This window comes from Perca flavescens, chromosome 4, assembly GCF_004354835.1.
Source record: "Perca flavescens isolate YP-PL-M2 chromosome 4, PFLA_1.0, whole genome shotgun sequence".
Taxonomy (NCBI): domain Eukaryota; kingdom Metazoa; phylum Chordata; class Actinopteri; order Perciformes; family Percidae; genus Perca; species Perca flavescens.
The window spans coordinates 25,301,528-25,317,816 of NC_041334.1; the positions used below are offsets into that span (position 1 = coordinate 25,301,528).

Here is a 16,289-nt window from a genome sequence, read left to right on the forward strand (position 1 = left end):
AAGATTGTAGTTTGTAGCCACTAAAATTTCTTGCAATTAGTTGCTCAGCATTAATAATCAAATGTTTCACGGGTGGTTCTGTGGTGGCCTGTTTTATTTTTTTTTTTAATTCAATACTTTAATGGGGCTCCACTCCCTGACTCACAGTGTAAGGAAAAATAATTTATGTAATGCTTTATGTTAATAGTGTATAGTATGTTTTGTAAAAACCTTAAGTGAATATCCACTAAATCAAATTTACCAAAACAAACTGAAACCGAGAACCAAGTGTTGTGATGTAAAACTGTAAATTTAATGATCCCACCACTACATGGTAACATTAAAGGTCCCATATTGTACAAAGTGAAATTTCAATGTCTTGGTTAATTATAAAGCAGGGTGAGGTGCTATTTAAATACTGTGAAAGTATCAAAACGCTCAATCAACATAGAAATGAAGACAGTCCAAATTCAGAAACTGCCTTTAAACAAGCCGTCAGGACTTCTGTACTATTGTGATGTCACAACTATACGTTATGTATATATAGGTAGAAAGTGCCAGTACAGTGCTGTTACTGTCATTCCCCTGCTGAAATTAAATGAAATGAGTGTGGAGACTCCAAGAACACAGATACTGAAGAAGCGGACCAATCAGAGCAGACTGGGATTTTTCGAGAGGGGGGCTTAAAGAGACAGCCGCTAAAATGAAGTGTTTCAGACAGAGGGTGAATACAGGTATATTCAGACAGACACTATGAGGAAGATGTTTTTTTTTAAACATTAAAGCATGTAAACATGTTCAAGTAGAAACCAAAAAAACAAGTAGAAACCAAAAATACAAGTATGAACCTGAAAATAAGCATGATATCGGACCTTTTAAGGACAAATTAAAAACAAATATTAACGTAATAGACGACTAATTATAGTCACATTTTAGGGAGTAGAATGAACTGTGCGGCTTTATTAGTTGTTTGCTGAATCTCTGTCAGTTTCTTCCAAACAAAACATATTAATTGGTAATGGTAACAGGAAGAAATTATGGCTTAAGCAATCTTTTCACTATTAAAATGAGATATGACGCAGGAAATAAACTTAGCACAAAAAGTAAGGAAATTTGTGTTTGGCAGATTATTTCTCTGTGGTAACAATGCTTTTTGGCAATAAATGTTATACCGTTGTAAAGCCTGTTTAGTTTCATTTCAAATGGTGCCCCATTTGTAAGGAACATGCATTTGTGGGATGAGCAGCAGCACTGAGTATGTGGTTTGCGCCCATGAAAAATTTGAAAAACTTGCCAAATCTTCTATGCCATTGCCAAACAGGTTATTTTGCTGTTGCTATTGACACTTTAGAGATGAGATTCTGCAACCAGTGGCAATCTCATATCTCCACAGTCTGGGACCAAACTCTATCCTCCAAGATGACAACGCTCGCCCCCACAGGGCGGGGTTCATCAGAGACTACCTCCAGAATGTGGGAGTGGAGAGGATGAAATGGCCTGCCAGTAGTCCTGACCTCAACCCCATTGAACACTTGTGGGATCAGCTTGTGCTGTTTGTGCCAGAGTGACCAACACAACCACGTTGGCTGACTTGCGACAAATGAATGCTGGTTGAAGAATGGGATGCCATTCCACAGCAGTGTGTGACCAGGCTGGTGACCAGCATAAGGAGGAGGTGCCAGGCTGTTGTGGCTGTGTATGGTTCTTCCACACGCTACTGAGGCTCCTGTTTGTGAAATGAATAAATTGTTAAATTGCCAATATGTCTTGTTTCTTCAAACTTCAATCATCTAATCCACCAAACATCAAATGAGTCAATGGCAGAATAAGCTGTTCGGCAGAGAAGATTTGGCAAATTTTTCATGGGCACAACCCACATACTCAGCACTGCTGCTCATCCCAAAAATGCATGTTCCTTACAAATGGGGCACCATTTGAAAGGGAACTAAACAAGCTTTCCAACGGTATACGATTTATTGCCAAAAAAGCATTGTTACCACAGAGAAATAATCTACACAAATTTCCTTACTTTTTGTGCTAGTTGTTCCTCTTGATGTATTACTTTTTATTTCTTTGTAGAGCACACTGACACACAATTAGACAGTACTTTTCTTTGTCAGAAGATATCACACATTGTTTTCACCCCTTGATGCACTTCACACATGCACACACTGCAAAAGTCTAAATATGAGGTGTGATGTAATGTGCAATAGTCACAGGAAGTTAAATGCACATGTGGCAGACAGACATGCCTTTGCTCATCAACAGCAGAGAGATACAGTAAGTTTGTCAAGTAAATGTACGACTAAGAAATGTAAAGCCCAACAATGATTGCTTGTACATTGCACCATTGATTTGTGAGCCTCAGTATTACAGTAATTTTATTTTTGAGAGCAGTGTCCTCCATATTTTCATTTCTCATTCCTCACTATTTCCTTATGCAGCCTGTTTCATGCTTGACTGGAAGGAAGAGCCAATAAGATGGAATAAGTGGTGTGCTTTTGTTGAGAGAATAACATTTGAAATTCTGACTTAGTAATAGAACATGTATGACAAATAAAAACAAATATTCTCAGTCAAGACCTGTGGCTGTGGAAGAAGAAGGCCTAAATAGACAGGGTTTATCATTTGGTGAGCATTTACAGTAAGTGTCAGTCATTCATTTCAGAGGCATCTTGTAGTGTTGGACAAGTTGAAATTCTGATCTGACAGTGGCACTATTGAGAAGTCAGATAATCACCAAAGTTATTAGGATTTATATCCAATAGTTGTCGACATACTTCACTATAACTCGCCAAAGGCATAGTGTCAGCATAACTGGGCTTGTTCCAACAGGTCACAGCTAAAGGCTGAAACATTATTTGTTGTCTCACCCCTGTTCTTTCTGCTTGCTGTGTTGTAGAGCAAGGACATTGGGATCCAGATGCACGAGGAGCTGGTGAAGGTGACAAATGAACTGTACACTGTAAGTAATGTTTTCTACTAGTGTGTCTCCTACAGATCGATCCCTCACACCTTATCTCATCACTGAGCTCATCCAGTTATTTTTCCTCTCTCTGTCTCATCTGTCTGATGTTGTATTTCATGTTCTCTCTTTTTGTATTCTCTTTTATTGCTTTCTTCTTTGTGCGTTCTGAACTACTTGTGCTTTCCTCAATTGAATAAAAGTGTATTTTCTTTTGAAAGATTAAGCTTTGCCAAAGTGTACACACCAAGTAAAGCGAATACAAATGTCACTGTCATGCTGGCTGTGTTTCTAACAAGAAGCACCAGCACCAGAAGACTGGAGTTAGTTTAATTCTGTCCTTATTATAACATGACTGCCATCAGCCTACCTATATGTGTATATTATACACTCAGTTTCCAGTTGATTAGGTACAGCTAGCTAAAACTCATACAGTCAAATGCAACAGCCATGAAATACATCCTACCTACATGAAGGTTATATGTTCAGATTTTGTCCAAAGGTGAGAGAAGTGTTAATTCAGGGCTGAGTGATATGGCCAAAATCTTCCATCCCAAATAGGTAATTTCATATCTTGATAACAATATATCATAAATTATGTTTTGTGGTAGTTAAATGAATTGATTGTTTACATAAAAACAACCACATGGTAAAACCATGAGTATTTTCTCATTTTATTAAGAACTTTAGTGTAAAATGAACATAACGTGCAAGGATCAAAACGTAAAGCGCATCCAAATAGCATAAATATTGTCGTAGCGCAGTTCGGCTGCTAGTATTTTGACATTGCGATAGAAACAATATAGAAAAATATACACTATAGACCTTTTTATATTGCTTTAACGATATATGTTGTCATATCACCCAGCCCTAATTCAACCTCATGGTCATTTCGGAGGACGTAATTTGTGCTGCTGTTGTATTGCGTTATATTGAGAGGAGAAGTTCATGAGAATGTGCTACATAAAATATTTGAAATTGATGTTGTATTATAGAGATATTTTTATTTATTTATTGTGTACCTGCTTAGCACAAATGGGGTTGCTGTGATGATGATGATCAAGTCTGAGTGAGGCCATTGTAGATGATTAAATGGAACAATACATTTCTCTCCAAGTCGGACAGATTCTGGGCCCGAATCATTTTCACATCTGGTGGTTCCTTTAACTCTGGGTGTCTCTGTGGAGGCCTGTGAAATATCTACCTGCCTTAGTACATGACTGTATCATTCGTTAGTCTGTGTTGTAGAGAGGTAAAGAGCTTTTGAGGAGAAATAATAAGCAGCTTGCATAATGTGCATATTTTTTTCTTAACAATGGATTCGCTCATTCATTTTAGGTCACCTGTTCCAGCTCAGTTGCTTTGTTGTATCAGTTGTCACCACTTTGCTTTTCTCTTTGGATAATCAGTTACTATAATGACCAGTTTCTCTACTGGTACAATATGTAATCATTATCTTTGTTGTTGTTGTGTTGAAAAGGTCTTGTGCTTCATTTTGATTTGCCGGTTGACACAAAAGTTAGTCTATATCATTCACTTCTCTATAAAGCAGCTTTTCTTTTTTTTTTTTTTACAGCGACCAACTCTTGGGCATCCTGCAGCTGCTTCCCATACGTTTTAATATAAAAGGTGCTGAATGGATGTATGGATGGATGTTTCCTGTTGAACTTTATAGCCAAGGAGTTTGTTTTTCAAAAATCAGAATGATACAATTAGAAGGCAGTATTAAAGGCAGCGTGTCTCCCAAGACAACATTTTTCTTTCTCGGTTCTATTTTTAAATGAATTGTCAGTATATTAGACTGTGTTGTTACAACACTGTCAGATAACATAAGCAATAATCTTACATACTTAGTTGTTGTTTTTAATAAACATTGCCGTCTTTGCGAATTCTTTTTAATTGTCTTCACTATTTCAACAACCATTTACAGTTGTACATTTATTTTGTAATACTTCGTAAGAACTGAAGAACTGAATTGTTAGTATATGGGATTTCCTGCAGATAGATGTATGTTAGGGATTAGGAGATACTTTACTGGTGCTGCACTGAGCACTCTGGGATGAGTTTTTATTGAGGGAGGTTTAGTGCCCAAAAACTGGATGAGCCCCATGCAACTTCGGCAACCTTCTGCCCCCTGAGGTGAAACAGAAGAGATGGCAGATTTGCCTTATATGACTTATTCATCCGTGCAATGTGATGAGAGTCAAACTACCAAAGGGCAATGCTGGCAACTCTCCCTGATCTTGCCATCTGTACATTTGAGTGCTCCAATAGATCAGTGTTCTGGAGAGCAAGTGATAACCAAAAGTGCATGAATCCATATGCATTTTAAAAGGACTGTGTTATTGGCCAAATTCATTTTAAAGACTGACCAATGTTGCTATACTCTACACTTGACTTTATCTTAATAAATTAAAATGCAATTATTGTTTCCAAAGGTTATGCCTGTCTACCATTTCCAGTTTGGTTTCCAGTGTCAGGCTATATTTCAGGTTCAGTGAAACACATGGAAACAAATCATTATTCTGTACCTTTTTATACTTTTTTTTTTTTTTACTATATATCTGTTTCACCCATTCTCCCCTCTCCGGCTAAGTTCGATGCTGCATAATAAAACTCAGATGGTCCCTCTTCTCATGCTCTACTTGGCCTCAGCTGCAGTCTAGCTGAAAATTTCAAATCCAAATGTTAACATTTGGCCTTGTTCTTTCCGAACATAAGGATTGTGTTAACCTTCACAGCTAAGGTGGAAAAATAATCATTGTTGCAAAAATCACTTCCTATGAAAATAATTTCATACTAAAAAATAGAACACATACATTTTGACACTTAGTAATTGTTTTCTCACTTTAAACTATCCATCACATCATGGCAATGCTTAAAGGGGGTCCCCTGTTTTGGTCTTTCTTCACATGGTTCCTTCTTTTTTTTCCTTAACGACTTTTGTGTTTATTATTCTCAGTCTTGGGTTAGGATATGTTTATTTATTGTTCTCGTAATGCTGCCATTGTAAAGCTCTTTGGAACCAACTGTAATTAACGACAAATGAAGCTGACTTGTCATTATTTATATAAAAGGATTTTCCAAGTTGCCATCATAATATATGACAAAGTTTTACAATGCACAGGTAGGCATAGAAGTTATTTCACAAATGACCCTCAGGCAGCAGTAACATTGTCTGTTGAAGTATAGTCTTTCAGGACTGCACCCTTGTTAGTATTTGATTGTACAGAAATAGCTAAATCAATTGCGTGGCCACATGGGGTTGCCTTGTGGTATTTTCTAACAGTTTTCACTGGCTGCCAACAAAACACATCATGGTGAAAGAAAACTGTGAAATCCCATTTGGATACCTTGTTTCTCAGTGAGAGGTAAGGCTGTGGGCTAAAGCTGTTGTTTAACGTTTTAAAGAATGATGCTGCAGCAGGAGTGTTACTGAGATTGAAGATCCTGTTGTTGTTGTTGTTGTTGTTGTTGTCGTGGCTTGTCATCAATACCAACACAAAATGAGAAATAGAAAAAGACAGAATGTATGAAGAGCCAGCGACATATATCTCAGGGAATTTCAGTTTTCTTACCTTGAACTTGTTTTAATTTCCTGTCACACTGACTTAATATCCCCACTGGGATCAATAAAGCTTATCTTTCTGATCGACCACCTTTTATCTGATGTCTGCTCTTCAGTCTCAAACACGGTTATTCTTTTATGACAATCTCGCTCTCAGGCCTGGGTGCTGGTTCCATTCATTCATTCATGTAGTCATTTGTAGTTCATTCATTGTTTTCTCAGCAGTATTTAACATTTACTCACAGATAGTTAGTAATGGAAAAATAAATATGTAAAAATATCATAGCTGCTGCATATTTTGGGGGAAAAAACATCAGATTTTTTATATTTCAGAGTTTCAATTAACAAAAAACAGATTTATTTTGTGCATGATTGGTATATTTTAACCTTCTTAAAAATATCTACAACATCATTAGGTCTATTTAAAAATATTTTCATACCTAATCAAGTTGCTCTTGTGTTGAATATACTTATTTGGTGCCAATTTTTATTCACTGTTTTAAATAAAGATGGCATCAAATTTTCTTGAGAGTTGTTTTCCTCACGTTTTATGTCCTTGCCCACGATATTACTAAATGATGTTATGGTCCCTAGCCAAATCCCTAGAATATTTAGATGTATGTTGAACAGGAGCCAAGCTCGCCTTGCATTCATTATGAAAAACTTCTCACTGTTGGGCTTCTTTCACCAGCTCAGAGACTGCAGGAGTTAAATAGCCCTAGGCTGTCATCAGAGGACTCAACTATACGCACACTTCCTGTAGACACAGCTGAAGCTCAGTCTTCCTGCAAATGAGTTTGTGGCTTTAGCTGCAGGTCCTGTAGTCAGATGGTTTAAAGTTGGCTGCAAATATAGCACATTTTCAGAGGAATTTGAAAGAAAGGGTTTGACAGTTTGGGGAGGAACAGAGTGTTAGCATAGTTCTCTCTTCATGGAGTAGCATTGTTGTCGAGCTTTGTCACTCTGAGAGTAGAGTAGTGGCTTTTATTCTATCTATTTACGGTACATTCAGGTGTTTGCCTTGCAGCTTTTTGTCACTCTGTTCTTGTTTTTCTAAGAGTTTCTGCATCGCCTGGAGAGGAGTACTATTTATTCACACAGCACACAGAGGGGAATAAATAGAGCCTCCTCAAGTGGCAGCATTGGTAAATATATTGATATCACAGGGTTGGAGGTCAGTGGAAAATTATAGTTGCAAGTGACTGAATGGAAAACGTGATTTTGATGAGCAGCTCTTATAGAGATAAAAGGAACCCCACTGCTTAACTTCAGCACCAAGTGAAAATGACCTACTTGCTCACAGGAAACAAATACATTGCTGTTTTAAGTTGACTGTCTAACATCCTTAGGTGTTCATAGAAAATCCTGAATGCCCGAGACGTTGAAAGACTCGGCTTACATCTGGACGTTCCTTTACGAGGCTTAAGAATGGTCTTCCAAGAGGAGAGACTCTCTCAATGAGCATCTGGGACGAGTTAAAGACGCAGGATGCTTCTGTCTTGTCTAACAAGGGCTTTCTGTCACTAAAGTCTTGTCATCGCCATGTTGGAGTGGGGCGTGGGGTGTCTGAGTGTCAAAAGTGTGAGCGTCTAAGTAGAGGTAACTGCCCGAGAACACAGAAAACAAATGCAGCCACTCTGCTGCACAGAAGAGCTGAAAATAAAGAAGTTTGGGAGAGTTACTGTAGAAATGATTTACAGTTGAGGCAGGGAAAGTCACAGTGAAGAGGGGATGAGGGGGTGAGTTGAAGATTTGACAGCCAAGCCCTTGGATTCACTTGAAGTATTCCACATGTCGTGACATCTGTGTTACCGCTGCATCGGCACCCAAATTGATCCACCAGGCCACCATGAAAAAGCTCAAATCAAACCAGATTTTTGAAGGAAGTGACACAGTGGAACTTGAGAAATGTGATCTTTCCTTTTTATCTCCTTATTGTTGGTGGGAATATGGCAGTATCAACACAGCATTATCAACACAGCAGTAATACTTTTGTAAGTCAATGTAACGATAGGGGGTTGTGTGTGAATGGGTATATGAGCACAAAAGCACAGACATGTCTTGGTGGTATGCTTTTTTTCCACGTTTAGCCTACCATGACGCTTGTTAAACCATCTATACCACTTCTCAAGTCGATACACCAAGTTTCTTTGATTGGTGGTTGATGGTATGTCAATCATCAAACTGAATCAGGGCTTACATGTCTTTTTACAATTCCCAGCAGTGGCCACCTCTACATATTTATGGCTGGCTGACTAAAATACTACTAATAATACTGTATAATAATACTGATTTAGATTTTACACAACTGCCCATTTCTGCAGAATGCACAAGTCCATTCACTTTTTATTATTTTATGTTGGACTGCAACAATTAGTCTATAAAACGTTTAAAAATAAACTGTGGAAAAATGCCATTCACAATTTATCTTAACCCACAGTATTGTCCTCAATTTTGTTTTCAGTTTTGTGAGACCAACTGTTCAAAGCCCAAATATATTTACATTGATAAATTTACTTTCATCGTGACAAAGAAAAGCAGCAAATCCACACATTTGAAACTGAAATGATTATTCAATTATCAAAATAGTTGCCGATTCATTTTCTGTCTTTCATTTTCGACTAACGTAATGCCCCTCTTGCAGGTGATGAAAACATACCACATGTACCACACTGAGAGCATCAGTGCAGAGAGCAAGCTGAAGGATGCTGAGAAGCAGGAGGAGAAGCAGTTCAGCAAGTCCGGAGATCTCAACGTTAACCTGCTGCGCCACGAGGACCGCCAACCAAGACGTAGCTTCGTCAGGAAAATTGAGAAGATGAAAGAGAAGGTGAGTATAAAGGATGGATAGTGTTGTGTTTGTTTACATACAGTAATAAATGTAGCGCCATTAAGCTTCAGTCTTCTTGCTAAAAATCTAGAACCATCAGTTGTTTTTTTTTAAAGCTGCTGTAATCAGTATTTTTATAATAATAAGAATAATAAGAATAATAAGAATAAGAAGAAGAAGAAGAATGCATCTAATGACGCATGATGATCTATGCACAATGTGAAAGGGCTCGCTCATAGTGAGGAACACACATTGAATTAACACTGAAACCTGCAGTTCCTCACAGCTCTATGGAGATTAAAGCCCCTTTTAGCTCATTGTTTTGGTTTTCGGGCCCTCAATTTGTCACTGTACGCTGCCTGCCCAGCACTGCATGCAACGGCATATGCAAACAAATTTAGCGACCAGCTGCTGAACACAATGGCACATTTAGCTGCTTGAGTCAGATATTTCCCTCAGGAGTTAGTAAAGACCAAGAACAGAGTTAAAAGGAGCGTAAATATTGGACTTACATTTGTCAGGTAGTCAGAAATTGGACTCCAAATGAATGATAATGTTGCTCCATGTCTGCTGGAAGTTTGCTGACAAGTTCAATTACAGTAAAATATGATAATTTGCAAGTGTAATATTCACAGTTATTGCAGTTTAAGCAAGCTGAATAGTTCTGTAAATGGAGAACTAGCTCTATTTGTTGGGTTCACTTGGAGAGAGTGAGAGGAATAGAGATAGACCAGCAGATAGGCAGCAATATAATGTCAGAAAGTCTCAGGAGAATACTGAAGGTCTGCAGCCAGAAACACACTGAGCAAACTCCAGTACTCCCAGCCAATAACACATCTCTTTCCATCTTATGCAGATTTCTACTTTGTCTGTTAGCAGTGTAGGGATGGTGGTCTCTGGAGCATGATGTACTTTAGATGCACACATGCCTTTTTTATTCTGGATCTTCTTCTGGAATTTCTTCATGCAAATGAAACTCCCATTATTTCTCAGGTTCTGGAAATCAAAAGGCTGTCAGGACGACAGCGTCTCTCCCTCCTCAGAGATGCTTCTTGGCTTGGGAAATGTTATAACGCAGCGTGGCAATGAATATTTTTCTTTTATGCTTTTGTCTCATTACTCCTTTTCTGGAGGAAATGGAAGAAAAAAAAAGTTAATCTTCTTTCCTCTAACCCACTGCTGAAATTTGCATCATAATGGCTTTGTGGAATTGGAAATAAAATGTCCATGAATTGTGAAATGTACAAACAAACAAATAATGGGTCGGGTGAAACTACTTTGTCCATACAGTTAGGCACGAGTTTGCAAAATCAATGTGTGCTGTGTGTTTTCAGTACAAATGTCACTTAATGAAAATGTGATTATTTTGTTTATATTTTTCAGTTCTAAGTAGAATTGCATGTATTTATCTAAAGTCACATTGTAAATACAGACACACAAATAGCCAACGATCTAAGTTAAACCCTTAACATTTGGACTTCTATCATGCAGTCTGCAAGAAAGTGAATAAGCGTTGTCTCCAAAATGTCAATCTATTCCTTTAATTCTATATTTTACTAAGCTGTTGCTTTTATACATACCCAAACATACGTATGTATATACCGTGTGTGTGTGTGTGTGTGTGTATGTATATATATATATATATATATATATATATATATATATATATATATCGTATGCCCGTATACATACAGTACATATGGGCTGTCCTCGATTTAAAAAAATAAATACAAAATTGACAGATCTGTAAAACTGAGTGTCTCCACAACAATTAATGCAAAGCAACACTTTAAATCTTGTGTTGACAAGAGATGTGCTCATAACATTCTTGGAAAAAAATGTCAATCAGCATTAAAAAGCATAAAACCTTAGTCAACTAAGACCAAAATGCCCGATTAGTAGACTAATTGAGGGGGCAGCCCTAAACATAATCACCTTTTAAAACTGCACAACTTACTAAAGCCAGAGCCTCTTTAAGTGCTTTGTGAGCATCCCCACTCTGCATCCTCTGGTACTTCAGTGTTTAGAGACAGAATAATGACTAAATGCAAGCCTGGCTGTGGCACTTAACACGTTACTATCTAGAGGCAGCTTCTCTACAGCCTGTTTCTCCAAACTTTCCCTGCCATCTCTACCTGTCTGATGGTCCCAAAGCTGCAGCTGCCTGAGCACACACTCAAACCCTCCCTACTGCTTGATTTTCCTGCACTGATGGTTTTTCTCCTCATCTGCTCTGTCTCTTCTCTCCTCCCCAGAGGCAAGCCAAGTACTCAGAGAATAAGCTGAAATGCACAAAAGCCCGGAATGACTATTTGTTGAACCTGGCAGCAACAAATGCAGTTGTGGCAAAATATTACATCCATGACGTCTCTGATATGATTGATGTAAGTATGCGCTAGGCACATGTGTTTGTGTACATCTCCCAGCTGGGATTTCTAATGTTGATTTAACTCTGCAACACTGTTGTTTTTCTCACCATCTGTTCTCAAGTCTCAATCACTCTCAGCCTGTTAGCTGTTTGTTTTCAAACTGCTCTGTTGGCCCCAATGAATGTATTTGCCATAATTTTTCCATTTTTAATCCCTGCACAACAGGATTAACACTGATATGCGAGTGAGTGACTGACTGCTGTTGACATGAATATTAGTCCAGCGATCTGCAGTATCACGCAGCTACAGAAGGATATTTTTGACTGATTCTGTCAAGGGACTCCATCAGTGTTGACTCCCCTGTCTCATCCTCATTCATTTGTTTTCGTTAATGCTGCTTTTGGGAGCTTTGCTGCGACAAACGCAGCATGTGAAGAGAGAGAAGAGACAAGACCTTGTGATTGTCTTCCTCTAACTGTCACCAAGTAACCATGACCCAAGACACACACTCGCCCGCTTTGCCTGAAATGACAGCTGATAGCACAGGGAGAGAAACAGATTTAGGACAGGGTTGTGATGCTGTGATTGGCCCTTGAAATTTTTGGCCAATTCTGATTGGTTTAACAGGAAGGTTAACGCTTCCAACAGCTGATTTGATTTAGGAAGAGAGCAGTGATTAATTGTTGGGTCTTCCTGAAGGAATTTACGCTTAGCTACATTTCAAACTCTGACACTGTATTCCCTATATTATTACCAATATACCTTTTTTGTATGTCTAGAAAACCTACACCTAACACTTACATTTAAAAGTCACTTTTATTCAAGTTATGAACCAGTAGCACTGCTGGAAAGTCTTTATTACCAGGGTTTAAAAGGATGTCTTTGTTTAGCAAACCACTAATGGTTGGAAGTTGGTCAAAGTCAGCTGGTGAGCAAAGGCTGTGTTTATGCAGGCATGAATGCGGTTAATGTGGTTGGACCTGCTACCAGTCACTCTGCACAGACAGATGAACATTGAGATGAGGAAGCCTTTATTGACCATTTTAGACAGAATCATTCAACCATTCTGTATACATGTATTCATTTTTAGATGTGCAGACAGACATACAGCTCCCTCTTAAGGGAGATGAGACTTTGTGACTTTGTGATGTTATTGTCTTACTGTCTAATCTCGTTACCTTCACACAGTTCATGTCTGTTGTCTGTTAAATTTTTTTCATCCCCCTGGTTTAATTTTTTTCCATCCAGATTTTTATCTTCTTGTATCTTTTAAGGTTTTGTTTTCAGAACCAATGTGGTGTTAGTTACAGTATTGTAGTCTGTCTTATTTGGATAAGTTGTGCAAGCAAATTTGGTCTTTCCAAACTGAATTTTGCATTGTTTTTTGTGTTATACTATGTTGCATACTGTATTCAATCTTTTTTTTTTCTCATTAACTGTTAATGAGTAAATACCAAGGTTAAATCATCACCATGAAGTCATACTGTAACCAAGGCCTATGTCGCAGAGTTTAAGAGACAGATAGCAGTGACAGTGACTTTGTGGCTGTCGATACCAAACAAAAGAGTTTAATATTAAGATTCCAATGTTGACCTGTCAGCCCTTCAGTGTTTCCCCCCTTGTCTCTGTGCTAATAGCTTGGTTGTCACATTTTTCCTTGAGGCCACACCACCATACGCCACTTCATTAGTCACAGTGATAGATGCACATTTTCCAGGTCAGGCATGATAAGATGGGATTTTAGTGAGCTTTCTGAGAATATGACATTACATTATTTCAAACAATTACAGTTAAAATAGCATTAAAAGAGTATGATCTCTGATATATGCAATGTAATGGTGATATGTTGGTGGTAGCTGGACACACCGAGTGCCTGATTCATGGCTATCCCTGCTACTTTGATGGGTCCGGTGTGTTGAAACTGAAAGGTCCATGTCATCCCAAATATTGCTGAGCTGCAAGGAATGGGATTGTGAGCTTGACTGGTTTGGCTGCCACAAGCGGGGCAGAGGAGGATGAAGGGTCTGTTAGTCATGTCAGAGTAACTGCACACCATACATCAAACCAGACGCTCACGCAGCAAGAAGTCAGCTTTGTCAGTCAGCATCAGTGACTGTTGAAGTGTAGTTCTGAACAACATGTGGAGTTTATTTTGTGCTGCCTAGAGCTGATGAAAGCTGAGAGGAAAGTATTTAGACTACTTAAGATAAGATTAATATGGTTAAGTTTAATTACCTCCATGGATGAACTTAATTTTTGCAGCAGCAAATAGTAAGCTATAGCATACAGCAAAAAAAGAATAAAACAGTTATTCAGTATATGGTGCTTTTGCATACATTACGCGACTGAGTTAAAATTTAAGGATTTCAAATTGATTGTGTGAGGTATTATTGCTGAGGGTAAAAACATTTGAGTAAACCTTGATCAAACAAATAAAATGCAGCCTGTATAAACATGAATATATTTCAAATTAAATGAGTGGCATACAAAATAAATGATAATTATTTGCCAATATTAATATGCAGTATATATATATATTATATATATATATATATATATATATATATATATATATATATATGTATAATTATTTGCCAATATTAATATGCAGCATATATATATATATATATATATATGCATATATGCATAATTATTTGCCAATATTAATATGCAGTATATATATATATATATATATATATATGCACACTGACCGTATGTTTCCACCGCCCTAATGGGAAAGATGATAATATAAAAAAAAGTGGTAGGATTAAAGAGTCTATCTAATCTTCCTTCCCCGGTCATCTCCTTCTTTCAGGCTGCTGCTGCAGATATGAATTTGTTCTCACTCAGTTTTCTTGTTAAAAAGAAGCTGATTTACTCCCTTTAGTATTTAGTCTATTGAGCCACTTTGACTAAGTGGTGCAATGAGGCTTGTGCGCCAAAATAGAGAGACTACTTCCTCAGTGCTTTAGAGAGTTTAAGAGTGTTTACTTAAGGATTCACAGAGCTGTCAGCTGCCTCAAGCTCCTTCTAAACCTCCTCACTACCATCCTCTGCTTAATTAGGTTACTTCATCCAGCTCTGTATGATAATGCTCTGTAATTATCCCTGGTGTCCTACTGTGCTAGCTCCTGTAATTCTGTGAACTCTACTTCTATTTTTGAAAGGTAACCCGTATCCGGGTGTAATTTGGGATTTAGTCCATTAAATAGGTCTAAACATGAAAGAAGGTGCTCAAACTAACAGAATTCACAACTAAAATTATTCCACATTCCCTGATAAATTTGATTGACCAATTGATTTGTCAAATTAAAGGGCAACTTAACACCATGTTGGAAATCTTTTGCTATTTGTTTCTAGCTTCCAGTAGCATAACTGACCATGTTATGTAGAAGTGTACTCCAGGGTGTCAGTACACCAGAACATCACTGCTGGCTGTGGTTACAGGTGCAACAGAGCACACAAAGCGGTGAAACAGTCTTGAAACTTTACTGGAGAGGGCAGTTTTTCAGCCTGTTGTTAATTTTTTATTATTTTAGATTCTATTTTAGAATTCATCTACCACATTTACAGAGTGTTTTCCTGGTTATTTATCAGATTTTTTTTTTTTACTCCCGCAGTGCTGTGACCTAGGCTACCACGCTAGCTTGGCGCGCACCCTCAGGACCTACTTATCTGCCGAGTACAATTTGGAGACATCACGCCACGAGGGACTGGATATCATAGAGAATGCAGTGGACAACCTGGATTCCCGCAGTGACAAGCACAAGATCATGGATATGCATAACCAGGTGTTCTGCCCTCCAATGCGCTTTGAGTACCTGCCACACATGGGAGATGAGGTGAGATGCTTTAAATGCTAAAGAATGTTTTTATTTTTAGTAACATTTTAAGCCTCAGATGGATCTATTTTGATTGTTGTAACCCATGATTCCTCCTCCGCCTCCTAAGGTGTGCCAGGTGAGCGCCCAGCAACCTGTCCAGACTGAACTCCTGATGCGCTACCACCAACTGCAGTCTCGCCTAGCTACGCTAAAGATTGAGAATGAGGAGGTGAGGATTTATGATGGCCCTGTGTCTGTCCAGCACCCCCTCCACCACCACCTTTTGCCCCACCCCCTAAAACAGAAAGCCCTGTCTCATTTACCCCAGAGCCAAGTAGGAGGGCCACATCACCATCTGTTCTCATTGCAATTACACTCCAATGACCCTTGCTCTGCGGGAGGCGAGAATATATTAAGATTGTCACAGTGCCAATGTTATGTTTTCTATGAAGTTATATATGAAATTGTCTATTTTGTGATGTAGGGAGGACTTTCTCATTAAGAACCGCAGACACAAAGGTGCAAATGGAGGCTATAAAAACCAGGGCCTGTTAGACTCTTCTGACAATGGCTCTGCCTCTTCCCTGTCTCCCTGTGTCTTGTGTCTTGTGCTCTGGAGGATAATGGACGAGCCCTGCCATTACTGGAAATGAGCTTTATCAATCTTAGCCCTAAACAAAAAGCCTCCTTCAGTAATTTCACATACAATTTGTCTACCAGACACTTTTCATTTTCAGGTCTCAGTCTGATGTAT

At 38.3% G+C, this 16,289-nt stretch overlaps 1 protein-coding gene across 2 annotated transcripts in view; it reads left to right on the top strand.

Annotated features, from left to right (window-relative positions):
- Nucleotides 1-16,289, top strand: part of srgap3 (SLIT-ROBO Rho GTPase activating protein 3) — a 60,572-nt gene that overhangs the window by 30,112 nt on the left and 14,171 nt on the right. For both annotated transcript variants that reach the window (XM_028576400.1, XM_028576401.1), the window contains exons 4-8: nucleotides 2,882-2,944; nucleotides 9,157-9,342; nucleotides 11,598-11,726; nucleotides 15,332-15,553; nucleotides 15,663-15,764. In XM_028576400.1, the coding sequence (XP_028432201.1) occupies nucleotides 2,882-2,944; nucleotides 9,157-9,342; nucleotides 11,598-11,726; nucleotides 15,332-15,553; nucleotides 15,663-15,764 (702 nt within the window). The remainder of the gene's footprint in view (nucleotides 1-2,881; nucleotides 2,945-9,156; nucleotides 9,343-11,597; nucleotides 11,727-15,331; nucleotides 15,554-15,662; nucleotides 15,765-16,289) is intronic.